The 27,463-nt window shown below is 54.7% G+C and overlaps 8 protein-coding genes across 8 annotated transcripts; 2 read left to right on the top strand and 6 right to left on the bottom strand.

Annotated features, from left to right (window-relative positions):
* Nucleotides 1–131: 131 nt before the first annotated feature.
* Nucleotides 132–2,827, bottom strand: VPH1 (H(+)-transporting V0 sector ATPase subunit a; the record flags this gene model as incomplete). The annotated part of the gene is made up of 3 exons (XM_049381146.1): nt 132–469; nt 522–2,613; nt 2,699–2,827. The coding sequence occupies 3 exons, from the start codon at nt 2,825–2,827 to the stop codon at nt 132–134; spliced, it is 2,559 nt and encodes an 852-aa protein (XP_049229172.1).
* Nucleotides 2,828–3,644: 817 nt separating this feature from the next.
* Nucleotides 3,645–5,753, bottom strand: J4E87_009569 (uncharacterized protein; the record flags this gene model as incomplete). Its single annotated transcript, XM_049381145.1, has 2 exons — nt 3,645–5,064; nt 5,116–5,753. 2 exons carry the CDS (start codon nt 5,751–5,753, stop codon nt 3,645–3,647), a joined length of 2,058 nt encoding a protein of 685 aa, XP_049229171.1.
* Nucleotides 5,754–6,691: 938 nt separating this feature from the next.
* J4E87_009568 (uncharacterized protein) lies at nt 6,692–10,000 on the bottom strand (the record flags this gene model as incomplete). The annotated part of the gene is made up of 3 exons (XM_049381144.1): nt 6,692–9,177; nt 9,235–9,451; nt 9,503–10,000. The coding sequence occupies 3 exons, from the start codon at nt 9,998–10,000 to the stop codon at nt 6,692–6,694; spliced, it is 3,201 nt and encodes a 1,066-aa protein (XP_049229170.1).
* Nucleotides 10,001–11,082: 1,082 nt separating this feature from the next.
* J4E87_009567 (uncharacterized protein) lies at nt 11,083–13,513 on the top strand (the record flags this gene model as incomplete). The annotated part of the gene is made up of 7 exons (XM_049381143.1): nt 11,083–11,113; nt 11,169–11,190; nt 11,237–11,393; nt 11,560–12,930; nt 12,982–13,060; nt 13,110–13,315; nt 13,367–13,513. The coding sequence occupies 7 exons, from the start codon at nt 11,083–11,085 to the stop codon at nt 13,511–13,513; spliced, it is 2,013 nt and encodes a 670-aa protein (XP_049229169.1).
* Nucleotides 13,514–15,020: 1,507 nt separating this feature from the next.
* J4E87_009566 (uncharacterized protein) lies at nt 15,021–17,264 on the bottom strand (the record flags this gene model as incomplete). The annotated part of the gene is made up of 1 exon (XM_049381142.1): nt 15,021–17,264. One exon carries the CDS (start codon nt 17,262–17,264, stop codon nt 15,021–15,023), a length of 2,244 nt encoding a protein of 747 aa, XP_049229168.1.
* Nucleotides 17,265–18,249: 985 nt separating this feature from the next.
* Nucleotides 18,250–20,310, bottom strand: J4E87_009565 (uncharacterized protein; the record flags this gene model as incomplete). Its single annotated transcript, XM_049381141.1, has 4 exons — nt 18,250–18,418; nt 18,467–18,528; nt 18,586–19,358; nt 19,413–20,310. 4 exons carry the CDS (start codon nt 20,308–20,310, stop codon nt 18,250–18,252), a joined length of 1,902 nt encoding a protein of 633 aa, XP_049229167.1.
* A 984-nt stretch (nt 20,311–21,294) lies between these two features.
* On the bottom strand, nt 21,295–22,439 carry J4E87_009564 (uncharacterized protein; the record flags this gene model as incomplete). Its single annotated transcript, XM_049381140.1, has 3 exons — nt 21,295–21,732; nt 21,786–22,121; nt 22,173–22,439. 3 exons carry the CDS (start codon nt 22,437–22,439, stop codon nt 21,295–21,297), a joined length of 1,041 nt encoding a protein of 346 aa, XP_049229166.1.
* A 2,245-nt stretch (nt 22,440–24,684) lies between these two features.
* Nucleotides 24,685–26,506, top strand: J4E87_009563 (uncharacterized protein; the record flags this gene model as incomplete). Its single annotated transcript, XM_049381139.1, has 3 exons — nt 24,685–25,213; nt 25,260–25,695; nt 25,741–26,506. The coding sequence occupies 3 exons, from the start codon at nt 24,685–24,687 to the stop codon at nt 26,504–26,506; spliced, it is 1,731 nt and encodes a 576-aa protein (XP_049229165.1).
* Nucleotides 26,507–27,463: the final 957 nt, after the last annotated feature.

Genomic DNA, 27,463 nt, shown 5'->3' with positions numbered 1-27,463 from the left:
ACACAAGTGACACGGAGTAAAAATATCCATTCCTATATACAGACATGCACAATTACTCTCATCATATTCCTACAGCAGCACCCCAAACTAGAAAAACAAAAGGAAAGACATTGCACAAAACAAACAGCAAACTACTCTACAGGCTCATCCTCAAGCAACTGCTTAAAGCTAAACGGTTCAAACGCCACACCATCACCGATGAAATGCTTGCTCATAGCCTCGACCCAGTGCAGACGCAGCGAATGCAACATGGCACTGGTACCCTCCATGACACACAGCACAGCAACCGTGAGTGCGAACCAGAAGTAAAAGACAAAGACCATGATGAAGGCGCCGCCGACACCGGTGAAGGCGAATGCGTTCTTCATGGTCATTTCCCAGAGGACGATGGAGAGACGTTGATGGGCGAGCGAGAGGGCCCAGAGACGGAGGTACGAGGCTGTGTGGGAGACGCAGTTGAGGCAGAATTCTGGAAGAAGGGTGTTAGTAGACGTTGCAACAGGTGCAGAAGGGCAACTTACCGATGGTGTGAATGACTTGGTGGATCATGACTTCACTGAATTCAAACTCCTCATGGTCTTCGCCGTGGCCAATGTCCTGGGTGATCATAGCAATGCCGTCATCGTCGTCTCCGTAGCTATCACGTCCGTTGGCATGACCGTTCTCATCGTCGTCGTCCAGCGCGCTGACTCGCGAGTTCTCGCCGATGCCGCGGTAGCCCATGGCGCGAGCCTTGTTGTGCTCGTATCGAAGGTAGAACGGCTTGAGGAAGAGCAGGACGGGAACGCAAGCAAGCGCCAACAAGAGGAGAACCACTTGAATGCCTGCTTGATGAGGGTAGAGCGGCTGGGTGCCAGCCTCGAGATTACCGGGGCTCAAGAACATGTAGATCAACATGTTGAGCAGACTGGGCGGGCTCTCGCCACGCGCAGGCCAGTCAATGCACCATTTGTACACAATGGTAAAGGCGAGGTAACCGAAGATGGACTGGAAGAAGATCATACCGGGGACGAAGTTACCCCAGATGTCAATCTTGGTCTTGAAGTAGCGAGCGTTGACGAGCGACCACATCAGGGAGAAGGTCATGTGGGTCCAACCGAGCAAGATACTGAGCTTCATCTTGTAACTGTTGGAGAACAGCAGATCATTCTCGGTGTCGTGCCAGCGGTAGTCCAGACCGAAGGGGTAGGTGTAACCTTCCACACGGCTCGAGGTTGGGCCCTTGCCGTCGTTGTCCCACACCCACATAGACTTGAACCAGGGCAGTCCGAGAGAGAAAGCGTCGCAGTAGAGAAGACCGGTGTAGATGGAGAAGAGACCCATCATGAAGACAATGTAACGACCGTAGAACATCATGGAGAACAACTCATCGAGCTTGCTGCGCTCAAGCCGCTTCTCGAAGTAAATCATGGCGCAAGCTGCGAGAAGCATAATGACACCGTGTCCGGCATCACCGAACATGACAGCGAACATAAAGGGGAACGTAACAATGGCTGGCAGCGCAGGGTTGACCTCGCGGTACTTGATCGTTCCGTAGGCATCGATGATGGTCTGGAAACCCACCGTGAACCTGTTCGACTTGAAGTATGTCGGTGGCGTCTTGGTGGTCTTGATCTGGTTGACAATGGTGGGTACTGACAGGCCAGCACGCTCGTTGACATCTGACAGGGTCGACTTGATCAGACCGAGGGAGTTGGTGGGGGCCCATGCCTCAGCAATGAGCGTCTTGCGCTGGTGGTCGTAGGAAAATTTGTTCAGCGTCTCATAGGTAGCCTTCTCTTTCTTGATGACGACCATCCAAGCTGCGAGGTTGCGTCCTATCGCGGTCAACTCGGCATCGAGGGTGGACTTGGTATTCTTCAGGACGCTAGCCAGGTCACTCAGGCGGGTGTTGACTTCGCGAATCTGGTCGCGGCGGAGTTCGCTGTTCTCGTCCACGCTGTAGAGGTCGGCGCCGAGCGACTCTGAGATCTTGCGGATCTTTGCGATGATCTCCTTGCCGTGCGCGAAGATGATGAAGACGTTCTTGTTGGTTTCCTCGTTGTTCTCCGGGTTGATGATGGCCTCGGGGATCTCCGACTGGTTCATGTACAAGTTACCGCGGAGAGTACGCCACAGGATGCGCTCGAACGCGGCAATGCGTTCGCGGGGAATGACACCAGCGACGAAACCGATGTTCATGACGGTGAAAGAGCGCTCGGCACCCGTGTCACCCTGTCCGTTCTGCTCAACATCCTGGAGCAGCGGCGCGTCGTCATCATCAACAGAGTCCCTAATCTGCTCAGTCTGGCCACGGGCCCGGTCGAAGAAGCCGCCAGCCTCTCTCAACACCCATCGCCACTCTGTGAGCTCCACCTCGCGCTTCTTCAGTGTCTCGTAGCTCTCGTTCAACGAAGAGATTCTCTGCTCCAAGCTCTGGCTCTTGTCCGCGAGCTCGTCGATCTCGGAGGCGGAAGGCGCAGTGAAGGGGTTGTTGAAGTCATAGATGGAGCGCATCGAGATATCCGACTTCTCCATCTGGGCGCGAAAGTAGCGGAGCTGGCGTTCCACGTTATCGAGGCGGCGAATCTCCTGGGTGAAAGTACGTTGGAAGGCGGTCGTATCGGCGTTGAGCTAGCACATCTTGTCAGCTTCCCATGCCATCACATCCGTCCCAGAGCTCCCAGCGAAGCTCTAGAACATGTCTGCCTGTGCTCACATCTCTAAAGTCCATGACACCAAGCTCTCCGAGGCCTGAGACGACCTCGCGGCCAATCTCGTTGGCAATGTACAGCTGGGTCAAGGACATGTCCGCGGAGCGGAACATGGTGTCCTTGTTGGGCGCCATGATGGCGGATCGGGAGACAAGACTTCGGGGGAGGTGTGCTTGTCCCTGAATTCGATGGGGGCGGGTTATGCGAGATGGAGGTTGATGGAGCGAGAGCTGCCTCGAACGCCTGCGCGATGATGATGCGGCGAACCCAGTGCCAGCTCCTAGCGTCTTGACGCGCCAAGCCCCGCTACTGCATCCATGCCAACCACACCCATTCACCATCTAAAAGCAATTCACAAGCAATACAAGCAATGGTCTGATGTTGTTCGCCGTCGCGAGATCGTGGTGGTGAAACCAATATTTATTTATCTAAGTAGTTGACGAGCAACAAAGCCTTGCTCAGGCATTCGCCTACTTGACGTCCCTCCAACCCCGATACATTGCTGCTTGCCATAATGCAAGAAGCCAGGAGAAGACCGGAATATCAAATGACGAGGAATCAAAGTTTAGCTTTATTAGGACAGAGTAGAAATATCCAGACTAAGAAAGATACAGCCACCGAACGCAGGACGCAGAACACCATGCAAACGTGAGCAGATCATCTCTTGTGTAAAAGAGCCACATCGTAAGCAGCTGAGAAAAGACCGATACCCGCCAGTACATTTGATAATATGAATGTTTTTGTGTCGCTTGCTGTCGTGACCGAGGGAAAGAACCAAGTTACGCTGTCGAATGTGCTTCGCCTAGAACACCAAATATCCCAATCAAAAGCCAGATGCGCCATGCTCGACTGCAAGGAAGGAACTGTATAGTTGGACGTAACATGTCGAAATGCAAAACCGATAATCAGAGCGATTGTGAGATGGGACATGGGTGGCAAGGATCTAGTCGTCTATTGTTGCGGGTAGAATGTCGCGGGCTGCATTTGCTGTGGGTAGTAGTAGGCGCCGTCCGGACCAGGTGTCATCATGCCTCCCATCCCAGGAACGGCGTAGCTAGGCTGAGCATAGTTCTCTACGGGCGGCGCGGGGTAAAGCTGGGCGGAATCCACGTAGTATGTCATGCCGTTTTGCTCGTAAGCCACCATGTTGGGAGGGCCAGCAGGTGCTGGTGGAGCCGCAGGAGGAGGAGGAGGAGGAGCAGACACCGGCATGACATAGCCGGGCTGTTGAGCACCAGGAACGAACATTGGCACCATGCCGGCAGGAGCCATGTATTGGGGCTGTGCGCCGTTTTGGGGATAGTAGTATCCCTGTGGCACAAAGGCTTGTGGCTGGAAGCCAGGCTGCGCGTAAGGCTGGAATGCGGGAGCGTGGATGGCTCGTTCGGGGATGTTGGGTGTGCCGGTTGACACTTGGCTTGGGTACGAAGGGTGACGTCCATGCTGATAGTATGGCTGCTCGACCGCAGGGGCAGCTCCATTGATATGCGCGGGAACTTGCTGATGGAAGGGTTGCTGCTCTTGTTGTTGCGGGGGGTTGAAGCTCATAGATGCAGGCGATTCGATACCAGCAACAGAGACAGTCTTCTGCGGGCGGGGCTGGTGCATCGGAAGTGAACCTTGCCAGTTCTCCCGGTAGGTAGGCTTCTGTGGAAGAGGGTAAGGTGGCTGCACAGCGCCGTTTGTGGGCGAGATCATGGATGGGCCATTGGGCATCCGAGGGCCACCAGGCGGGAGGCGCACGACAGGACGACTGGGATCAACGAAGCCACCGTTACGTGACATGATGGAACCAGCCGGAGAGACGAGATTGTCCCGACCCATCTCGCGTGCAATAGACGACCGCCTGCTCATGGCTACACTTGGCGAGTATACACTGCCTCCGTACGCGCTTGTCCGTCTGCTTGAGAAGCCTCCGCCAAAGGATCCAAATCGACCGCGGCCCCGGCCGAAGCCCTGCTGGTTGGGGCGGAGGGCCCGTGGGATGAAGATGAAGGAGCGCTCTGTTGTGGGGAAGATGTAGCGCGGTGGAGCCGGGGGTAGTGATATGCGGACTGGCTTGTCGCGGCGGAGGGGTGGCCGGTGGTTGGGCAGACGAGTGTGCGACTTTATGGGGACGTTCTGGAAGTGTATAGGGCCCTTCATGTTCGGCAGGAAGACGCGTACCATGGCATTGTGCGTGTGCGTCGTGGTGGAGAAGTTGCGAGCTGGCGGTGGCTTTTGGCTAGGGCCTGGCGGCACTCTCGATGCGAACATGGGGCCATTGGAAGGATGGTGTCCGGCGTGAGCGTGAGAGCCGGGCGCGTTGACGGTCTCGTGCAGGTCGTGCTGCCAGGGGGAATCCGTGGCTTCCTGTGGCTGTGGCCGCATGCTAGAGGACGTGTTATTTGGATGTCTACATGCTTTCCGCGTCTGTACATACTTGGCAGGGGAAAAGGGCCCGCCGATGGGAGCACCCCGCCCACGTCCACGGCCTGCGGGCCTGAAGCCATTCTGACCAGGAGCATGCCGTGAGTCGTGCATGAAGAAGGCGCCGCGGTTGGGGATGAAGGCGGGATCCGAGTCGCGCTTCTTCTTGTACTCCTCATGCTCCCGCCGCCGCCGCTCCGCCAGCGTCTCTGCCCGCGATTGCGGCGCACCAACGGCAGGTGCGGCTTCCACTGCTGCCACGCCCGTCTCGAAGTCGACCACTTCCGCCTCCTTTCCGTCCTCGCCAACCTTCAGGCCATTCATCATGATCTCCGTCTCCTTCATGGTGGAAAAGGCCACATCGGAGCGGGCGATGGGCGGCGAGGGTTGGCGATTGCTTGCATCCTGCCGGGCCTTTGCATCACGCGCCCCGTTTGCTTTCCGCTTCGGCTTTCCTTGTGTGAGAGAGGGCGCGCTGTCGACTTCGCTCAGGTCGCTGTTGTCGGCGTCGGCGTCCTCGTCGACATCGCTCAGCAGGGAAGCGTCGCTCTGCGAGTCGTCGGCAAGGGTTGCCACCGACTGGCTCTCATCCTCGTCATCCGTCCGCCTGCGACGCGCGATGTTGGTGGTCCTCTTGCGGGCGGGAGCCATGATTGCGGGGTCTGGGTAGTGGCGGACGATGGAGGCGCGATGTGGTGGGCGTGGGGTGGTCGTGGATCGGCTCGTGTACGGCGGAGCGATGACTCGGCAGCGGAGTAGGTCCGGGAAGAAGAGGCCAGCGACGTGGAGAGCGCCGAGGGTGCGGGTCGAGAGAGTGCAGCGAGTGCAGCGATTGCGGTGGTGATGGGCGAGGGCGAGTGTTGGACGGAGGGCTGGATTCGGATCGGCCAAGGTTGGATGATGTCTGATGCCTGTGAAAAGATATGACGGAGCTTGCCGTTGCGGGAAAGCCTGGTCAGCGCGGAACCGGTTGATGCGCGCTACTCCACAACAACACGTCTCGGAACCAGAACAAAGCCGATGATCAGGCACAAATTGGTGCGGAAAAGACAATAATGAGAAGGGGGGCGCCGAGTGCTTCAGTCGTTTACCACGTGATTGCTTTTCTCAAACATGCAGCCTTGAAACTGTTTGGGCCATAGCTGCAGGTTCCAGGCTGCGAGCGAACGCTATCGACTCCACTGCAGCTGAACATTTAGTCTACTCCCCAAGGGCGCGTCATCACTCTAGGTAGCATTGCGAAATCAAGTAACAGATCAATAAAATGCAAGTATGTGTGAATAGAATTAGGATGCTATCCATCTGCACAATTACTATCATCCGACACATACCACTCCTAGCCCATCCATGTCTCCGTAGAGATGCGTCCCACCCATATCCATAACTATCCCTATTTGCGCCCTTCAAATGCTGCGCTACTAACAAACGCCTGTGAATGCTCCGGCCTGCGCGCGTGGGCAGGCCAACCGCCCGGGGTATGCATGCATATGCTCGAATGACAACTAGGAAAACATGAAGAAGAAAGAAAAGCGCTTGTTATACAGATCCACCATATTCCTCCAAGAGACACCGCAGCTTTTGCAACGACATCATTGCCCGATCATCTTGGGGTCGTGAATGTAGGTGCAGTTTTCGCCTTTGTTGCAGAGACCCTTGGCAAAGAACTTGCATGCCAGGACCTTGTGAGGCTTGTGATCTCCCCGGTTCTTGGGCCGCTTTCCCTGGTTGCGATCGTTGTTGCCGTTGCCATTGCCCTCATCGCGTTGCCGCTTGGTGCCACCGTTCGACTGCTGGTTGTACTGCGGCTGCATCTGGGGTTGGTAGGTGGACGCATCCTGCATCTGTGGTGTCCATGCTGCAGCTTCAGGCTGCTGAGGCTGGGGTGGGAAAGCGAATGGGAATGGAGGGAAGCCAGTTGGGAGAGGTGGTGGTGGAGGAAGAGCGCCGCCTGTTGCTGCCTGCATGTTGGCAATGAGTGCAGCAATATCCAGGGGCATGCCTGGCTGCTGTGGCGGTGGCTGCATCGGGAAAGACACAGGTGGGGGCTGAGGAGGGGCTTGGCCATTGCTGATGGAGTTGAGTATGGTCTGAAGGCCGGCGGGGTCGAATGGAGCGGCTGTTGACGGGGGAGGTGGGGTGTAAGCCTGTTCGACAGGAGCCGGAGTAGCGGCAGGCGGTTGACTGGTTCCGGAAAGCTGTTTGATTATGTTCTCCAATTGACTAAAGTCGGGTACACCTGCAGACATTGGCGCTTGTGGGCACCTGTTCTTTACTATATCGGGCGGAGTACCGAAACTGACCACGGTGCCAGTCGATGTGTTGTCTTGCCCTTGTTCCACCGGCTCTTGGGGTGACGGTGGGATGTCGTCAGGACTTGAGTAGTAGACCATCAATGTACCGTTCTCGCGCTGTACGTTGGCCTCCTTTTCAGGGCACGACGGCTCCTTCTCTCCGCCACCATAAGGCGCGTAATTGCGCTGGCGCTCGTCTTGAGGCACCACGCTGAAGTCGACTTGGGACGGCGGGGGCCATGATCGGCTGTCGAAATCCATCTCCTCATCATCGTCGTCGAGATCAAGCTCCTTGTGCTGCTTGAACATGTGTCCTTCTCCACCGAGGTCACCGGCATCCCGAACAAGATTGTCGCCCTTGCTGTCCATCTCTTCGTCATCCGCCTCGTGATCAAAGTACTTGACCTCCACAAGCGATGTCTCAGGCCTCCAAGTAACGCGAAGATGTCTTCGAGCTTCCTTCCGCAGACGCTTCGCCTTCTCTTCCTGTGTTTCCGCTGGAACTGGCTTCTCGGATTTGACTGGCGCAGCTTCCGGCTCCTTTGACTTCTGGAGTGAGGCCATCGTTTGAGCAAACGAAAATGCGGGCTTCGATGTTGTCGTTGCCGCTGGCTTCTTGTCTTTCGGCGCGGGGACAGCAGCCTTAGGCGCAGCAGCCTTCGCGGGTGCTGGTGCAGGCGCCGACTTCTTACTTGCCGCGTTGAGCGAGGCAAAGATGCCCGAGGGCTTATTGGTAACTTGACTAACACGGGTCTTGACGGGAGCGGGCGCCGGTGCCGCCCTCTCGCCAGGTCGCTTCTGTGCTGTTGTGTTGGAGCCAGTGGTTGCAGACCTCGAAGCCAAAGTGGACGCGAGATCCTTCTTGACAGCGTTCACAGGAGCGTCGGGTGCCTTTGGTTTCTTCGTCAAAGGGTTCTCGGTCGACGATCGGCTCGCGGCATCTGGTGCAGGTCGTTTGATGCCCTTGTTTTCTGTGGGCTCGCTTCGTGGCGGCGGGCTTGCCTTGGCCTTTTTGGAATTTGCGGAAGCACCATCTATGATTTGTTGTATGAAAGCTTTGTGCTTGTCATTTGCGTGTTTCTTCATCGAAACAAGTGCCTTTCCAAGTCTAGTCTCCTCAAGGAGCTCAGAATTCAAGGTACCACACCGCGAGAGTACTTCGTATATGACCGCGGACAAAGGCCCATCGTAGTCCTTAATTTTGAAACGGTTCGCCAGAAACTGATAGCACATATACAAGAAAGGCTTAATCAGTCCCAATTGATATAGCACATCGGGATGGGAGTGCTCAAGCGCAGCTTGAAGGGCAGACTTGAGCAGGTCACGCTGACTGGTTACCCGGCTTTTCAGCACGGGCAGCTCACCTAGCTTCTTCTGTTCCTCCGCTTCCGTCACAGCTTTGCTGTCGGCTCGCCACCGCTTATGGATTGTGTCGAGTACTTCCCATACCTCGCGCATGCTGTTTTTGATCTTGTCAGAACTAGGCGAAGACGAAGAAGGATGCCATGTAGCTTTGACAACATCATAACGAACAGCCGCATCAGGATCATCTGGTCTTGTCTCTGGGATGGGCATCTCCTCTTCTTCTGAAGAGTCACTATCGTAATCCGATGAGTCGGTAGTACTTTCACTATCGCTCGCCTGCCTCGTAGGCTTCTTTGTGGATTTGAAGGCTCTCGACTGAGACTTGGCAGCCGACAGACTTGCACGAAGCTTCTTGCTGTCTGCACCAGCCTTCTTCAGGTCTTTGAGCGATTGCCGAGGAACGTAGACGGGGAGCGCAGCTGTGCACATGTTAGAGGATGCTTTAAGCGCAATGTTTGTAGTATATTCAAGCTTACTTCTATTGGTTGCGAGATGAAAAGGTTCGTTGCCCAATGTCACAAACTTGTTCAAAGGAGTAGAATTGGTAGCTTTTGCTAGTGCAGCCTGGTCAAGAACGTAGAGACCCCCCGACTTCCTTCCCTTTGGCATGTCATACTCAGGCACGGGTACTGGCTTTACAAACGTAGCAGATGCACGCTGCTGAGCAAAGTTGTCTGCCAAAGTCTTCGGTGCCTTTAGAGAATTAGCATTTGATAGATGACAGGAGGCCATGGGGAAGCTTACTTGATAAGGAGATGCAGTAGGGCGGGCTTGTTGCAGCGAGGGCGTGTTGTGCTGCAGAGCTTGTGGTGTCACGGTACTTGCATGGCCCTGGGGAGTTTGAGTTCGCATGGGCATTGGATATGGCGACTGTTGCTGCTGTCGGATAGCATTGGGATCCATGCCCAGCGATGGGTCGACATTCGATTGCTGTCCGTAACCGCCCAAGGAGCTTTGCTGGCCAAACTGTCCATACTGATACGGCGACGCGGTGCGAAGACCATGTGATTGAGTGGTGTATGCTTGGCTGCTGCCGCTAAAGGGTTGTTGTGCGTAAGCCCCATGGTGCCAGCTCTGGGCTGAGGTATTGGGTGGCAGCGCCGAGTGTTGATGTAACTGGGCATCCCATGAAGGGGTGCCGTAGCGGTCGACACCAGGGAAGAGGTGCTGATATGACGGGTCGGTGTAGACGTTCTGGCCTTGCAGAGGCACCTGGTCACTCGGCACGTGATTAGCCGCCATGTTGTGGCTGGTGAAGAGGATTTTCTTGGCTGGCCAAAGTGTCAGCTGTCAGCTGCAACTGCAGGGGTGTGATTGGCGGATGACGCACAAGTGTCTGAAACCAGCGAACGGAATGAATTAGGCGACTATGCAGCAGCACTAGGCGCGATATGGACTGGCGCAGAGTCACAAGTGTGAAGGGTTGCCGATTCGGGGATGGGAGAAAAGGTCGATAAAACTTCCGGTTCGGGCGGTAGTGCTGTTGTGCTGTCTGAAGGCCGTCGCAGGTCGCAGGCCCTCGGATGTGGTGGGAGATGCAACAGACCTGGCTCACAAGGCAGTACTCGTGTCCCGACGCCCGCGATGCCGTGTCGCCCAGTCCACGATGCGTACAGTAGATACGGCTTTTATGGAGATGGCACTTTGCCTCGCGTATTATGCGATGAGATGAGGAGCCCACTGCTGGGCGCGTCACTTGACGTACGTTTGCGCGCACCAGAGCACAGCACGTGTTGTATGTCTGCGACAGCGACAGCGGCGAGCAGTTCTCTCCGGCCAGACTCCCTGATGCGCAGCGCGTCGAATCGAAGACGGAGCTGTATTAGTAGCAGAAATCGAAGATGATTGTCACTCTGCCCTCCACAACGCAAGCCTTCCTCACAAACGCCGCCGCCAGCCTGAGCGCGCACTTCCCCCAAAGCAAGGACCCGAAGGTTGAATCTAGCCTCAGAATCAGATGCCCTTATTAGGTGGGCGAGAGTTCACTGAGAAGTAGCATGAGTGTCAAGAGGGAAGAAGGGGACGATTTGTTGTCGTGGGCGAGGTGAGTTGAAGAGCGAGGGAGCGCAGCGAAGGGGCGAGCCCGTTTTCAAAGGTCGCCTGGCCGCCAAGTAGCGCGACGCGCTAGCCCCCAGTGGGGCGGCGGGCAAGCTCGAGCTGCATCACCAAAGGCCGGGACAGCAACCGTGGAAGGAGCGCGGGCAGGCAGACGCGCCACGGTATCTTCTTTGTGCACTCTGGTCTTCGCGTACGTCTCACGCTCTTTCATGTCCCCTCTGCGCATGCGCTTAATTTAACAAGAGGCGGGTGCCAGCACGGAAACAATGGCTCTCTCACTGCGGGATCGCCAGATTGGTATGCGATGCGACTTTCTTTGAGACGCTGGAATAGCACTGACAGCACGTGATAGCTGCAATCAAGCGCATACTGAAGTGAGTGCTGAAACCGCTTCACCGACGGCACCGCTAACCCAGAAAGCCTCAATGCCCCCATCCACGATGTGGACGCTCCCGAAGACGCCGCCAGCGCGACCGCAAATACCTCCGACATCGAATGGAAGGTCCTAGTCCTCGATACACAGGCAAGGAATGTGATATCGGCAGTTCTACGCATGAACGACCTGAGGGCAGCTGGGGTATGACCAATCCCGAGCACCCTATTCACGATGAAGTCTAAAGACCGTGGAGGCTACATCGACTCAAAAATGAGCAAACGTGAAGGCTCAGCGTCAATGTAGTCCCCACGGTCATCAGATTTTCCTATGGGGTGTTAGAATACGAACACATACTGAGAACACATAGGTCACTGTACACTTCAACCTGGCCTCCAAGCGCAGCCCCATACCCGACACGCCAGGCGTGTACCTGATCGCCCCCACCGCCGACAACCTCGCGCTAGTCACCAAGGACCTCAACGATAGCCTGTACACTCCGATATACCTCAACTTCCTCTCAAGCGTCCCCCGAACACTCCTGGAAGACTGGGGTAGTCAGATTGCTGCGTCGCCAGGAGCTGCAGAGAACATTGCCCAGCTATACGACCAGTATCTGAACTTTGTCACCCTGGACAGCGACCAGTTCTCCCTGAACATCGAAGATGCGTACCGAAAGATCAACAGCCCGAAGACGTCGGATCAGGAGCTGGACGAGCTGATCGACCGCATTGTCTCAGGCCTCTTCTCCGTCGTCGTCACCATGGCTGTCGTACCCATCATACGATGCCCAACTGGAGGCGCTGCTTCCGACATCGCCGCAAAGCTCGATCGAAAGCTGCGCGACCACATCCTCAACAGCAAGGAGAACCTCTTCTCCGCCAACACAGCGTCTCGCCCCGTCCTCATCATTGTCGACCGCAACATCGACCTCAACCCCATGTTCAGTCACTCCTGGATATACCAAAGTCTTGTCTACGACGTGCTAGACTTTTCTCTCAACAAAGTCACCGTTACTGTGCCAAATGACAAGGAGAAGCCAGAGAGTGGTTCCAAGAAGCAGACGTACGATTTGACTGCGAGTGACTACTTCTGGAAACGCAACGCGGCGCAGCCGTTCCCTCAAGTAGCGGAAGACGTCACAAACGAATGGACCAAGTACACAGCAGACGCGGAGAAGATCACGAAAACCACAGGTTCCAACTCTCTTGATGATGTAGAGACCCAGTTCGCAGCCCACCTCAAAGGGGCCATATCCATGCTCCCCGAGCTCCGTGATCGCAAAGCTACCATTGAGAGTCACATGAGTATGCTTGAATCTGTCATGGATGGCATCAAGCAGAGGAAGCTGGACGAATTCTTCCAGCTTGAAGAAGAGCTTGGAAAGGCCACCAAAGCGACCATAATGGAGATAATCAAAGCCGCAGATAAAGGAAACGACCCCTACGACAAGCTGCGCCTGTTCCTACAGTGGTATCTCACCACCTCTGACGACCTATCGCGCAACGAGCTCGACAGCTTCACACAAGCTCTGGAACAAGCTGGATGCGATACAACTGCCGTCGCATACGTCAAGACAGTCCGACAGATCACGCGCATGACAATGCTCAGCTCCGCGCCTGCACAACCTGCCCAGACGACGTCATCGAACCTTTTCGGCGGCTTCTCGAGTCTAGGGAGTCGCGTTACCGACAAGTTCAAGGAAGCCGGCCTCGGAACACCTAATCTGGAAGGTGTATTGGTAGGTTCATAGACCTTGATACGAGACAATGACTAATGTGGCATCCTCTAGTCCGGCATTAAGAGTTACTTGCCAGCCAACAAGGATCTTACCCTCACAAAGGTCGTGGAGGCCATTTCCGATCCACAAAGTGAGCGATTCTCCTGGGCATATCAGGAAATGTGCTAATACCTTTCTAGACGCAACTTCCAGTGCGCTCAACAAGATTGAATCGTGGCTTTACTTTGATCCCCGGTCAGCGAACGCGCGTGGAACCATACCGCCAGCCAGTCAATCACGCAATCAAGGCACTGTCTCACGTGGTATTGAAGCCTCTTTCGGACAAAGACGGCAAGGCTACACAGAAGCCCTCGTCTTCCCAGTGGGAGGCGGCAGTATGGACGAGGTGAGTAGTCAATTAGAAATGCACCCAAGACATGTTCTAACATCTCCATAGTTTGGCAACCTCCAGGCATGGTCGCAAAGAACCAGCGCTGCTGGCGCTGGTCAGCAAAGAAGAGTGGTGTATGGCTCCACCAACCTATACTCTGCACGTGACTTCATCGTTAACGAGCTTGCGCCTTTGGGTGCCGAGAGCACCTGAGCTGAAATGGGGCTCTGAAGTCTACGTTAGCTTTAGAATATGAATTCTGCAGAATACAATGGCCATGTAGCCATAATAAATATTTTCAAATCTTGATTCCGTGTCGTATTTGACAAGACTATTTTGAGGTTGAAGCATACATCAGCTCAAGGAGTATCCACTTATCAATATGCTGCAACATGCGAAACGACCTCTGGGTACCCTTGGATTCCTCCATCACATCATGCCCTTGACTACAAACAAACCCTCACTCGGCGTTCGGTCCAGCATGACAACCTCGGTCCATCATCGTGATGCGCTGAATATCACCACACGCCAAAAGGAACGACCTCAACTACAAAACGACCTGAAACATCGCTCTGCATGTTTCCAGCTACCCGGATTGCAAGATGCTGATGTTTGATCGTCCGGATAGTACTCACGAGAGCCACGCCAGCCACGCCAGCCCTATGGTCCTCCAAGCACACGAAGTCATATCTGCATAACGCCAACACGACCAATCGCATCCCAGCTTCACAACACCACCACCAATCGCATCTCAGCATCACAACATCCCAACCACCACCGCACCCATATTTCTTTTCTTTTTCTCGACTTTGTAATGTGACCTCATCTCACAATCATGCATAGAAGCCCTCTAAGCCTGCATAGAAGGATCTGAAACGCCCCTAGCGTATATCTCGCGTCGTGAATCTACTGAATCGCACACACACATCAACAAGCATACATGTCAAGGGCATGCATATCGTGGCTTACGCAGCCTTGCGTAGCCTGGTTGAAGGATTCGGTCCGTCAACCGAGTGCTGAGGCAGACGCTGGCAGATGGAGGAAAAAGTAAACATGGTGGGGTAGAGACGTTTCGAGATAACGGGTTTGGGGAAAAAGCAATGTGGGGGAAGGGTATAGATCGTGGCTAGGATTTGGGAGGGGTGCGTTTGATGGGCGGCGGGGGTGGCATGCAGAGGTTGCGAAGAGGGAAGTGGGTATGTGGGAATAGGGGTGCAGATGTGGTGACGAGGGTCGGAGGATCGTGGTGGGTGTTGAGTCGTGCTTGTGGTGTGGGTACACCTTTGCTGACGAGTACGTAGGTGAGCAGGGGTGAGATGCGAGCGACGCATGCATGATGCGACGCCTGGAAGAGCTTTTCTTGGTTGATGTGCAGCATGGAGGGATTGGCGTGGGACGAGCAGTAGCCGATCGTGAGCATGCATGTGGTGAAGGATATGTGAAGTCAACTCAACTACAGTGGGAGACATCGTGACAAAAGGTCGGAACATGCAGATAATCTGATAATATACAATACATTCATAGCGGCTCGATATACCGCAGCACATCAATCTAAGGGCTCACGCCCAAAAAGGTCTATCTATCACATCAATCTAAAGTGTCATGAAGCCATCCAATCCAATCCCATCCGTCTATCCAGTCTATCCGAGGTATAACCCAAAACCATGTGCCCAGTAAAACGCCGAAAAGAAAGAAAGAAAAGATGCTACAGCACCAGGTATCAGCGACGCAAAGGACCGTAAACCCTGTGATTCCTGACGTCCACGGCGCCACTACCTGCTAGCCTCGTAGCGAAGTTGATGTCTCCGAAGATGGCGCCTTTGGACTGTAGTGTCCAGCTGACTGTCGGTTTGGGGCTGCCAGTGAAGGGGTTCATGCTGGTTAAGATCCAACCGCGGGCTAGTGGAGAGTACTCAGTCCCCTTGACGACTTCGGGGACGGCGATGAGGAGTGTTTTTGAGTGTTCAAAGGGAGCGAAGATGATGGCTTTGCCGCTTGAGAGTGGTGCACCAGTATAGTCGTATGCCGATGATGGTGAAGAGGGCGCGGAGATGATTAAAGGGCCGTGGGTGCGCTCTGAAGCGCCTGAGGGCCAGGGTATACCCGAAGTGATTAGTTTAGAGAGGAAGTGGACGAGCGATGAGAAGGCCGCTCGGCCTTCGGTAAGAAGCATGTAGTTTTGTAAGATGAGATGAGGGTTTAGCAGCATCTCGATGTTGTAAGGCTCCAGTCTGGGTTCATTTGGCTCCTGGAGGCTTGTCGAAACTTCTAGAAGCCATTGTGAGCCGCAGCTCAGTACGCAAGCCAGTGTTTGGATGAAGATGTTGCGTAAAGCTGGTGTTCGTGGGTGATGGGGTGCATGTGAGAAGTTCCACAACCCTGTTCCTGGTATCTGGTATTGAACACAGAGATCGATGATTGTACGCGCTCGCACAACATGTGCGGGAAAAGACGGGCTGGGTTGTGTTCGGTGTGGTAGATCAAGGAAGATGAGATCTAGCTGCGCATACTCGGCTCTGCCGTCTGAGGCTTGAACAATCTGACTTGCTTGGCTTGAAAAGCGTGGGGGTGGGGGCCGGGCCGCGTTGGTGTCCAGGGAGGTTGGACGGCACAGCCATGAGACGGACCCGTCGTGTAGTTGAAGTGGTGTGCCAGTTGTGCAAAGTGCAACAGGATCTCGCGCCGCGATACCGACGAGTAGTAGTGACCGAAGGCATTCGTCTTCGATGTTCGGTCTTGAGAACGGACCTGGAGGAGCCAGTGCTAGAGGTAGGCCTGAAGCGTTCAGAGCGATAGCGGTTTTGTCCCGGTTTGCGTCAAGCCTCCGCATGTACTCGGGTAATCTTGGATTACCACCGGCTCTCATGCGAAAGGTTTCCGCGACCAATGACGTAAACGATTGCATCGTTGGAGATTGATCGTGTGGAGTATCCGGTCTCTGCAATGTGCCTTGGCCATGTGCACTTAGTGTATCGAGCTCCTGGAAGAACGCCAGAAGCGAGCGGATCTTCATCGAGACTGGATGTGTGAAGGTAGTGAGCTCACTGGCAAGAACCAGTAAGTGAGTGAAGAACTCTCCGGTAAATCGTACGATTGTCTGGACCTCATCCTCGTAATGCCGCAAGCAAGGTACTAAGAAAACATGGCTTCGCCCCATCTTCATCTCGTGGGCGCACCAAGCGCGATCAAACCACTCAGAGCTGAGTATCCGTTCCAGAAAAGTCTTGAGGGGGTTGAACTGCTCCATGAGAGGCGGAGTAAGTCCTGCATTTGGTTGCTGACCCGAAGGTACCTGGGAGTAGCTGTATTGCTCGACGTAGTAGCGTAAGAATTGTTCCTCCTCTGGCGTGATGGCAATGTCGTCTATTGCCACTACGACCGCTCTTGCATTCTTGTAAACGACATCGATAGCACCAGCAACCCCTGTCCTCTCGCTCTCATCCTCTTGTTCAAGGCAAACCTGGTCGAACCACAGCCCTTCGCCCTTGTTCTTTTCTCTGATGACAGCCTCGAATAATGCAGCACCAGTGGGTAGCGGGAACTGCTCGATTTCCTTCTGCCATCCAAAAGGAAGATCTCCAACCGGTGTGACTACTCTTCTCGGCGCGTTCAGAGTGAAAGATTTCCGGCAGTAGCTGAGTGCGATATACGACTCTTCCTCGCCGCGGAACTCGACGTCGTTGATCAACCGGAAGGGGAAAGTGGCCTCCAGATGGTCTTTGGGAATGAACTCCTTGGTGAGTGCCGGTGCTAGACGGCTGATATTCGCCAAGAGGGTAGTCGCATTGATGTTGGTGGTGAACGATGGCGCCGTCCATCTGTGCTGATTGATCAAACTCTCTCGTGCACCAGATTTGACAGTCCGTGTAGTAAGACTCGAAGTGTCCAGCTCGTCTTCGTCGATGTCCAGAAAGTTGCACTGTCCGAACCGGGAGTAGTACTGGAATGGTGTTGACAAAGCCATGGGAAAATACATTATCCAGCTCGCTTGATAGGAAAACTGTTGGTGTTCGATGATGGACTGGCCTCTTGTACAAGGCACCCAGACCTTTTTGACTACGATGGCCTCGCTCTCCCTTCATGACCCATGATCCCTCCTTCTGCACCCAAGAGCGCCGGCGCAAAGCCGTGCTCTGGTCTTGGGGCCAGCGATAGACAAGCTGAGAGGACGGTGCCATGCATGAACGTTTTCCGTCAGCCCACTGGCGCCACAAGCGGGCCCTCGCGCACCTGCTACCGCATTGCGTACTTGCGGGGTATGATGAAGGCTTGGCTGCCTTTTGACGATACGTTAGGATGCATAAGGCGTAGTTGGGTATAGTAAAGTTTGAGCGATCCAGATGTTCGGGTACAATTACGGGTCCGCACGGTCCTCGCAGGTGCAAAGCAGGTGACGTCGCAATCTTTCGGAAGGGGCAGTCGCGACTGCAAAAGAAAAAACACGAGCTGAAACATGCAGACTCATGGATTTGTTCCGGTAAACGCCTGGTTGCGGACTCGACATGCCGCGCTAGAAGTTCTAGAAGGAAAAAAGCAATATGGTATGCATCGTCCTGCAATTTCACACGGTACGTAATTTTCCGGACAAACTTGTTCTAGCGGAGAGTGATCATGATGCAGCAGACATACGAAGTTGAACGGTCAAGTCATGAAGAGGCTAAGCCCTACCATGGATCGTCCCAGCGCGGAAGGATGCTGAAGCATGCTGTGCCTGAGCACGATCTGGATATAAATAGACTCGCGGCACGAGATTGACTCCCCGATCTGTGTAGAGATATATGTGTTGTGAGAAACAGAACCCAGACTCCAGCCATTACCAAGCTAGGCACGTGATGTTACCGGCCAAACCGCTCACGTTTTGGAAACTCAAATCTCAGGCTTACGATGGCAGCCACCCGCCGGACCAAAACACCCTCCAAAACGCGAATTGACAAATTTCCAAACGAGCATCAATCGATCTTTGCATTTGCGAGCCTGTCATTGGAGCCCGCGATCACGTTCGACATCCGAACGTTCTGCCGTTTGTATTTGCTGTGTTTCCGGAGCCGTTTCCGTGCGACCATGACTGGTACCGACGACTTGGTTACAAGGTAGTTACTGAACGATCCGAGAAGAACACTGCCGTAGTTAGAAATTGCGGAGGGGTATTTGTCAAGATCAACTCACCCTTTCAACGCGTTGCGGCCTCGCGACCCCAGGATCACCAGGGTAGGTTCCAAGAAGTCAATCTGTCCAGCACCTGTCAGCAAACCGCTCGCTTACGAGATGCCAGATCGAAAACTTACCACTTCAGTGATCATGTGCTTGGGGCTCTTGCAATGAAACACTTCAACGACGGCACGCACTTGCAGCCGGGTCTTCCTGAGCAGCTTGACGCACCGGTCAGACACCTCTACGCATGCCTGGTACCTGTCTTTCTCCGCCTTTCCCATGTTTTTCACGTTGGCCTCGGTAGCCATTATGGAGCTGGATAGCGCGGAGAAGCCAGGTCTTGTGGCTGGCAACCCGTCATGGTTCGACAGCGTCCGTTTGAGATGATCAGATTCCTGCCGTCCGGTAGTACCTTGACTGATAGGTGCACCTGAAGCATCCGTGGTTGCAACTCCAGTTTCCTCGTCAACAGCGTAGACGGCGAGTAGAGTGTCGCCATCTCGCAAAACGGTGCCGATGGTCCACTCCAAAGCATAAGCTGCTTCATCACTGAGATCGGTAGACACCAGGTACACACGCTGTCTTCTCAACCCGTTCTTCGCATCTTCGGCAAACTGAACGTAGTCGCCGCGGATAATTTGTCGAACACAGCGGTGGGCCTCTGGGCTGGACTGGATAGGGGAAATGTTCAGCGAAAGCTGCTGGGCTGATTTGATCTCGGCAAGCTCATCCTCGTGATCTGAATGGACTGGGGTCGAAAGACCAGATCCGCCCTGGTCAAAACTGGTATGGGGATGTACCACTCCCGACGAACCCTTCCTCGATATCCTCTCCCCGTTGGGGCCAGTAATGTTTATGTTGGGGTCTAGTAATGATCGTACTTTGTAGGAAACGGCGACATCTCGCCCTGTGTGGAGTTAGTGAGATGTACAAGTCAATATAGGTAGGTTGCAATGCTTACGCTCTTGCTCGGCGGCAGCCAGCAGGCTCTTAGCAGTGATGACTTCTCTGCCCATGCTGTCGGTGCCTCCAGATGACTTCCTCGACCGCTGCCTGCCTCGTTTTCTCTCCTTGGTTTTGTTCCACCCATCTTCCCAATCTGAGCTATCCGAGGCATTGTCACTACTCTCGACAGCAGCACTATCTTCACCGTCGTCGTCTGTCGCAAGGCGCACGCCTCCACCGGGCGCGGTAGCCGTGCCCTTGACGGGATCAACACCCTTGCGATTCGGTAGTGAGGACAATCCACCCTCAGATTGTGCCAAAGCGGAGTCGTTCAGTTTGCGATATGCCTTGTCCATGTCAATGCGCTTGCCCGAGTCTGTGACGAAGGTATTGTTCGATGTTGGTGCGGCCGGCGTCGGGTTCGCCATGCGCGTTACTGGGGAGGCAGATCGGCCTGGCCCCGGAGAGCCAGACTTGGATCTGCCCAAGGGCCCACTCGCGGAGTTGTGCCTATCCCTGGAATTCCCTAGGAAGCCGCTGGAGTTGCCATAGACGGAGGACATGGCACGCGGCTTCGCAGCGGCATCCAGCTTGCCACCCTGCGAGACTCGCTTAGGCATGGCATGTGCGTCGATGGAGGGCAGCATTTCGAACTTATACGCCGATTCGGGGTTCACGCGACGCGGTGACGAGGGCATGGCAAAGGGGATGCCAGTGCTGCCGCGGCTGGAGCTCCTACGCTGGGCCGGCGAGTCGACGTCCAGCATGCTGCGAATGGGCGAGGCAGCGGAGCCAGGACTTTGCGCGCGCGCGGCTGGGCTCTCTGCGCGTCGTGCGCCGGGCTTTTGGTTGCCTTCGAGGATCTTGACGACCTCTCTCATTTCCTCGTCAATAGCAGCTTCGAGTGACGCCATGGTGGCGGTGTGCAACTGGACGAGAAGACACGGAGTCGCGTGTGGAGTGCGGGCTGTGGAGTTTGTGGAGTAAGTGAGTGAGGCTGGCGGCCGGTCGGAGTGGAAGTTTGGTAGTAGAACGCGGTCGTGCTCGCGGGGTAGCAGAAGTGATCAAGGTATCAATTGGCGTCGCGCTATGGCATCATAGGCGGTGCTGTGTGCTGTCGGGTGAAGGGGCTACAAATAGCAGCGATGCAGTCCCGAGCGCAGTCGTCTGGAAAGATGTGGGGTGAGCGCGTGATGGGATGGACTAATAGCAGCGGTGGGGTAGCAATTCCAAAGACTGTAGCAGCTGGCAGTAGCTGAAAGCGATGGCGGGCCGAACCGTAGTATACAGTGTAGCTAACCGCTGTCGGAGAACAAGTTGTTCCCTAGCAGGTTGATGGAGGCGGACGACATGTGGAAGTCAAAGCGCGAGCAGCAGGCGATGAAGCTATGCACGAACAGTCAGCGCGCGTCGATGGTCGCGGGTGCTCTTGGTCCAGGCGGCGGTGCGAAGTGGGCATGAAACCCCTCCCCTCAACATCTGGCGATTTGGCAGCGCTTGGCAAGCGAAGATCACCAGAGACTGCCACGCCGCTGACGCAGGGACGAGTGGCTACTTTGACATGAATAGGCAACAACGCGCAGATATGAAGAGTCTTTCCACTACTGTCCAGTTGAATTCAATCATCAAGCGCACGCACATTGAGCAATTCAACAGTAGCGCGCGCATCTTTCATATGATGCTTGGCGATTAGTGAAGCAGCCCGGGGTGTGGCTGTGCTGTGCTGGCAGTCGCTCCATCCATGGATACTCATGTGGAGCTTCCTGCGGTCTAGCCAAAAGAACAATGAAAGTTACCTCATCATTCCCGAATCAACCGACGTGAAGCGAAGACACATGCATACAGGTGCAGGCATCGATAAATATATTATACATGGAGGCTCCCTAACTACCAGCAGTCTACCTCTTCCTGGGCAGAACAATGTTGGCTCGTGCAGCAACACCAAGCTTGTGAATGGCATTGCGCCTGTCCCAGATGCCGCTCGTGCCCTGTACTACAGCAATGAGCTCCTGCGCAATACGCTGGGCAAAGCTGCCTTTTCCACTGCCCATATTCCTCCGCTTAGAAGCTGCGGCCAGGATCCACTGGATAGCAGAACGTCGCCGTTGCCTTTGACCTAGCGGAACGGGGATCTGAAGGGCAACACCACCTCCAGCAGCGCCACGCTGACTTCGGATGCGCATCAGAGGCGAGACAGAGTCAATGGCGAGAGTGAGGTAAAGCACAGGGTTGAGGGGTAGATGCGATGGTGGTGGCGCGCCAGGAAGCAGAGGTCGTGCTGGGTTAATAGTGGGAACCGGTGATGTCCGAAGGTGTTGCAGGATCAGCGCCATGTTCTGCAATTCAAGTCAGTTGTTTGTAGGCTGTGATTCAAGGCTGGCTGACCTACTCGCTCCGCAACGCTCTTCTTGCCGTGTCGCATGAGCAGATTGGTGACCTGGTCGACTACGGGGTCGTGGCGATGCTTGACATGGCCGTCCTTGGGCAGCGGCAGAGTGGGCATCTCATACTTGAGTCCTGGCGTCGTTGGTGCTTTTGAGGCAGCCTGGAAGTCTACGAGACCCATGTCCACGCCGCTGCTCCCGCTTGGCTGTGTCGTCATAGTCGAATAGGACCGCGAGCCCTTGGGTGCCATGTTCGGTGTCGTCTTGGGCTTTTGCGAGTTGAGCTTGTCCTGCATCACCTTGGGCAGGTTCTGTTGCGCCTCTTTGTCGCCCTTGACTACCTAACACACTGTCAGCCTTCGCCTTGCCATGTTTGCTGTGCATGACCCCACATCTTCGATTGGTGTGCCCTGGTTGAGGTCGGGACCGTCCTCTCCCATTGTCTTAGCCATCGAGGCTGCTTCTTCCGAGACATGTTCAATTGGCTTTGCGTCCTCTCGCTTCGATCGGTCGGCGGCGGGAGGCTTGGTTTGATCCGAGTAGAGGCGGCATTGCGACGGCGCCACTCGAAGCGCTGACCGAGCAGGCCATTGAGCCTGAGGCCTTGGCCGGAACGCGATCGAGCGCGTGATCGCGGGGACGTTTAATCGTGGCGGCATTGAGTTGTGTTGTGGAGTCGGCTGGGTGATGTTCTTGCAAAGTGACGCCGAATATTCAAGCCGATGTCGCGCTACAGCGTCCGTGCGCAGTTTGCCTTTACCCCAGATCAAACCAACGTGTTCGGCAAATCACCACCATGATCTGATATTGCCAGGTCCAAGATGCTACATGTGCGCCTTCGCTCAATATGTACCCTGAAGGTCTTCAATACATTACATGCTGCACAATATGATACATGATGCAGCGTATACCTCCACGGTGCAGGTTGGGTTGCGACTCCCGCAGAACGAGCTGATCCGTAGAGAGCATTACACATGGGCGGAAAGGCCGGTGAGACAGACGCCATGGCCGTTTGCCATTGGGCATTTAGTTAGGCCTGCCGCATCCAGGTGTCGAAAGTTTTCAGTTGCCCGTCAATCCATCGCTCTTGTAGCAGTCACGGTCTCATAACAAGCATCCTACGCTTTCTCTCTTCCCTATCTCTCAATTCACTTGTATCAAACCGCTCCATCAGCCTCAGCTTTCACTCAACTAACACAAGACGACCTGACGTGAGGAAGACCTATTGGGCTGTGTACCACTTTTTTCGAGCTCAAGGGAATCAAGCCGGCCACAGACCTGCACCGGTACTCTCTTGCATTCTCCGGCGACAAATTCTCCAAGCCCCGGAGTAAGCAGTTGATCGAACTCCTCTTGAGCATGCCGCCTTTCTCAGCAGCGAAGATTGCAACGGATTTCAACCAGAAGCTAGGCTCTTTAGTCAAGGTATCACTCGACAAGAAATTCACTGTCGTATACCATCCCAAGAACGGCGATCCTTTTCCTTTGCCCACAGACAACAGCAACCCCGGGTTAGCCAGTTTTCGTAGAAGGAACACGTACCAGTCACCGTTGAAGGAGTTGGCACTGTATGAGCAAGCAGGTCTCGAACTTCTTCAAGAAAGTCAAGGTCAAGACAAATCACACCATAGACCACAACAGCCGCAATGAGGAGAACAAGGCACCCAAACGAAAGATGCACACCAACATCGGATCTTCCCACCATGGCAAAAACAGTACAAACGTCGCGTTTTCAAAGGTCGTCAATGGGGAAAAATACCCACCTGACCGTTCAAGCGCACTTCTGGCAGGAGTATAATATCGAGCTTGATTTTCCGCAAACATCGTTGGTCGCCCATGGCAATGCCAATGGGTAAATCTGGCTGCCCGTTGAACTGGCCAAAGTTGTTCCTGGGCAGCTGGTCCGCCGTCTCCTTGCTCCGCTGCAGACGACCGCCATGATCAAATTTCAGACCTGTTGGATATGAGGTAGGTCGGGAGGATGCCAATGTGTTTTGTATTGGCTTAACTTCAGTGTAGAAGTCATTGATTAGCTCCAGGCTGTCAGATGGTTTTGGCTGGAAAACATTCCAAGTCGATGTATACACCTTGCACCCTTGAGATCGCATTGCTTTTGCCATCATTTGCGCGTCTATTTCAGCTGTCCCCACCTTTGCCCATCTAGAACTGGCGACAGGTTTGTTTCTTGCTTGACTGCACTCTTCCTTTGCATTGATCGTCGGACATTGCTCATTGGTCACTGCCACCTTAGATGGAGCTAGTACCCAGTATGGTGCATATCATGTAAGTCAGTCGCTCGCCCCCGTCCCGCAGTGTTGCTCCACAGCGATGACAGCCAATCGGAGGACAGCAACTCCGCAGTGCGCACCCTCCGCGATGAGTGATGTTGGACTCTACTCGAAAGCTTGAGGACGCAAAGACCAAGGGCTTACTGCTTAATGTTATCGTCACCACTCGGACGGGCATGGTGGGCTGCAAGGGTACGGAATGCGTGCTGCAGGGCGTCACGGGGTCGCGGTCGCGCTTTCCCCGCACTAGCCCGGATGGATGACAGCCAATCAAGACTCAGCTCCCAGCCACTCCGTTTCACCCCACTGCAGCCCTGGACAGCACACGGGCGATTAGATGCGCTCGCATAGGCGGGCTAGCTTATCGGCGGTATACGGGGACTCTCTGTGGGCTCCTCCACCATGATCGCATTCCCTCTCGACTCTGTCTTGACCAAAGCGCTAGGCACCCACCACCTGCACCGTTCCTTCCCCGATTCACGCGTCACAAGGGTACTCCCATGTGCCCGCCAGAGCCTCGACACGCCCGTAGTACCGCATAGCTGAGACGGCGAACCAGCCTTCCCATTCCGCCCATTCCTCCCATTCCTCCGCCACCAGCGACTGCGCGCAAACCATGATGGACACAACCGATCGCGGGAGCTTGTACGAGCACGACATCCCGTCGCTGAGCGCGTCGCTCGAAGCCTTCGACCCGGAGCGCAGCATGCACTCGGCCTACAGCGGCCGCTCCAACATGCATTCGTCGCGCTGGAGCGTGCCCCAGGACGAGGTCGACAGTGAAACCGAGTCGGACGGGCCCTGGGCGCCACCAGCATGGCAAAAGTCGCAATCTAGCAATCACTGGTACAGAAAGTCGCTGCTCGGTGAAAGCGCCATGCGCAACAGCCCGTCCAAGTCGCCGTTTGAGTACCGCACCGATCGCGACGTCACACCCTCGCGCATACCACTGCCGGAGTCGCCCTACAAGCAAACACCGCGCACCAGCCCCGAACCCATTCCCGAGGAGGAGCAGAGATACATGTCGACCAACATCGCGTCGCGACTACAGAGCCCGGAGGAGGAGCCGCAAGCGAGCGCGGGCGCATTGGCGGGGACCGAGTCGACGTTGTCGCAACACGACGACGGAGGGCCAGTCGAGGGCTGTAAGTAGTGAGACCCAATGCGCGCTGTGTATACTGACAGCCATAGTCATGCGCTTTGCGTACAGAGGAGAAGCTAAGTTCCGCACAGCGCCCATCGAAGATACAATCACCACTTTCGCGAGTGGCCTTCACATCTTTACACGGTCAAGAGCCAACCTCATCTTTACTGTCGCGACTCTTTTAATGTCTTACCTATTGCTGCACCCCTGGCAGGCCAGTCTTATTCCTGATGTCGCAAATGTCGCCAGCATGGCGAAACAGTTCGAGCCTTTGCTATACGCTTCAGAGAGTGTCATCCCACGATCGCGTGAGCTTGCAGATGCCAGTATCGCCGTGCAAGATCTGGGAGAGAGCGTCCGTGCGACTAACATGTCTGCGTCGCCTGTCATCATCGATCAGCTAGACGACCTAGGCGATAGTCTCAGGATCCTATCCGAGAAGATTACCAGCTTCTTTACCAACGTAGATGGCGACATGGACTCGTAGGTATAGCCTTCTTGACCTCGTACACCTACTGATAACTGTAGCATCCTCATTACTATGGAATGGGCCAAGCGAGAGCTAGCAAGTATTCAAGGCCCAAAGGTTGGCATGATTGACACAGTCATCGACAATGTCCACGGCGGCCTCAACGCGATTGGCCTGCTTGAGCGCAACGGCGAAGCTACAGCCGTTGGCCGTGTTGTCAACGATATCCTTGGACATACTACACAACAGCGGTCGAAAGCTACCCTGCAGCGCACATTCGACTACCTCCTGACCACTCTAGAAGAGAACATCGCGAACGAGCTCGCGCGCGCAGACGTCCTCTTCCAACTCTTCGAGAGTGTAGACCGCCAATTCCACAACCTCCACCGCTCCGTCGCCAAAGAAGAAGACTCGCTCGCAAACCGCAAAGACGAGTTCCTCGCTTCCATGTGGCGCACCTCCATCAACAACAAGATGAAGATCAAAAAGTACGAAAAGAACCTCAAGCTACTCAAAGACGTACGCGCATCAACCCTCATCAACAAATCCGAGCTCAAAGTGCATATCCAAATTATCCATTCCGTCAGAGACCAGCTAGACAAAGCACGCAAGAACCTCATCAGTCCTCTCATCCGCGCTGCGCAGAGCAACAGCTTTGGGTTGGATCAGCAGTTGAACGACCTGACGGGTACATATGGGTTTTTGAAGACTCTCAGAGATGACCAGAAGAAGAAGGTTCGACAGCAAATGTGGGGCGAGCCCAAGAAGCGCATTGCCATCACTGCTGGTGGCAAAGAAGAGGAGATCGAGGGGGACAGCGAGTAACTCACCCGCTTGCCCTTGGTCTCTCTCTTTCTTCTTCCTTTTTGAATACTGTTTTCCGGCGTTCAAATGCATAGCTTACCTTTCTTGCCTGGCTACTACTACTATTGCTGCTTCTTTCTTGCTCGTTCTAGCATGGCGACTTGGTTAGATAAAGGAGCGGTGTCCTGCTTATACTTATCGCGGCGTCTGACTGATGAGATATGTATCGTGGCGTATTGGACATATCATATGTACGGCATTGCTGCCTTGATACTTTTGTAAGGGACATGGGATGGGTTAAGGCGTTTGTGTTGCCAACAGCTTTGTACAAGCATTACCACTACTACCACCGACCAATATCAATATCAATCTAAACATAAATATCATTATGCTTGCGCCGTTGTCGAGAACCAGATCTAGATTGTGGTACGCTAGAGCTCTATACAGTAGCTTACATGTCGATACAGGTGCGGACTTGTTCCGCTTGCCTGATAGTACCTAGGTACCTGGCGAACGTCAGCCGCCCCTTGCTGATTACGGCACAGTATGCTTAGGCAGCCAGACTACATTTCGATATATATGCATCATGTAGCTACCTCACTACACTGCGCAACAGTCCTTGCAGGGCCTCGACTTGAACCATTCCACAGAAAATACACTGCACGTAGCATAAATCGAGACTGCATCTCCCTTTCCATCATCTCTTCTTTGGTCTCCATTCAACCGACTCAATTCATACCACGACACGCTGCAAAACCAGCCGAGATGCCCAGGCGTTCCCATCGCTCCAAACCCATCCCCTCCCCTACTGTCCTAAACCCTCCTCCCCCAGGAACCCAACCTGTCATCCGCCCAGGGCCCTCCGCAGTAACCTACCACATCCCCGTCTCCCCTCCCTCTCCCACTCAATCCACCTCCAAAACAACAATCTCCCTCCCTCGTCACTCAAAATGGACATCAGGCCTCCACTTCCACGCC

This window comes from Alternaria ethzedia (genome assembly GCF_023757985.1).
Source record: "Alternaria ethzedia strain BMP 0044 chromosome Unknown scaffold_36, whole genome shotgun sequence".
Lineage (NCBI taxonomy): Eukaryota > Fungi > Ascomycota > Dothideomycetes > Pleosporales > Pleosporaceae > Alternaria > Alternaria ethzedia.
The sequence above is the reverse complement of the archived record's forward strand: the minus strand, read 5'-3'. Positions and strand labels throughout refer to the sequence as shown.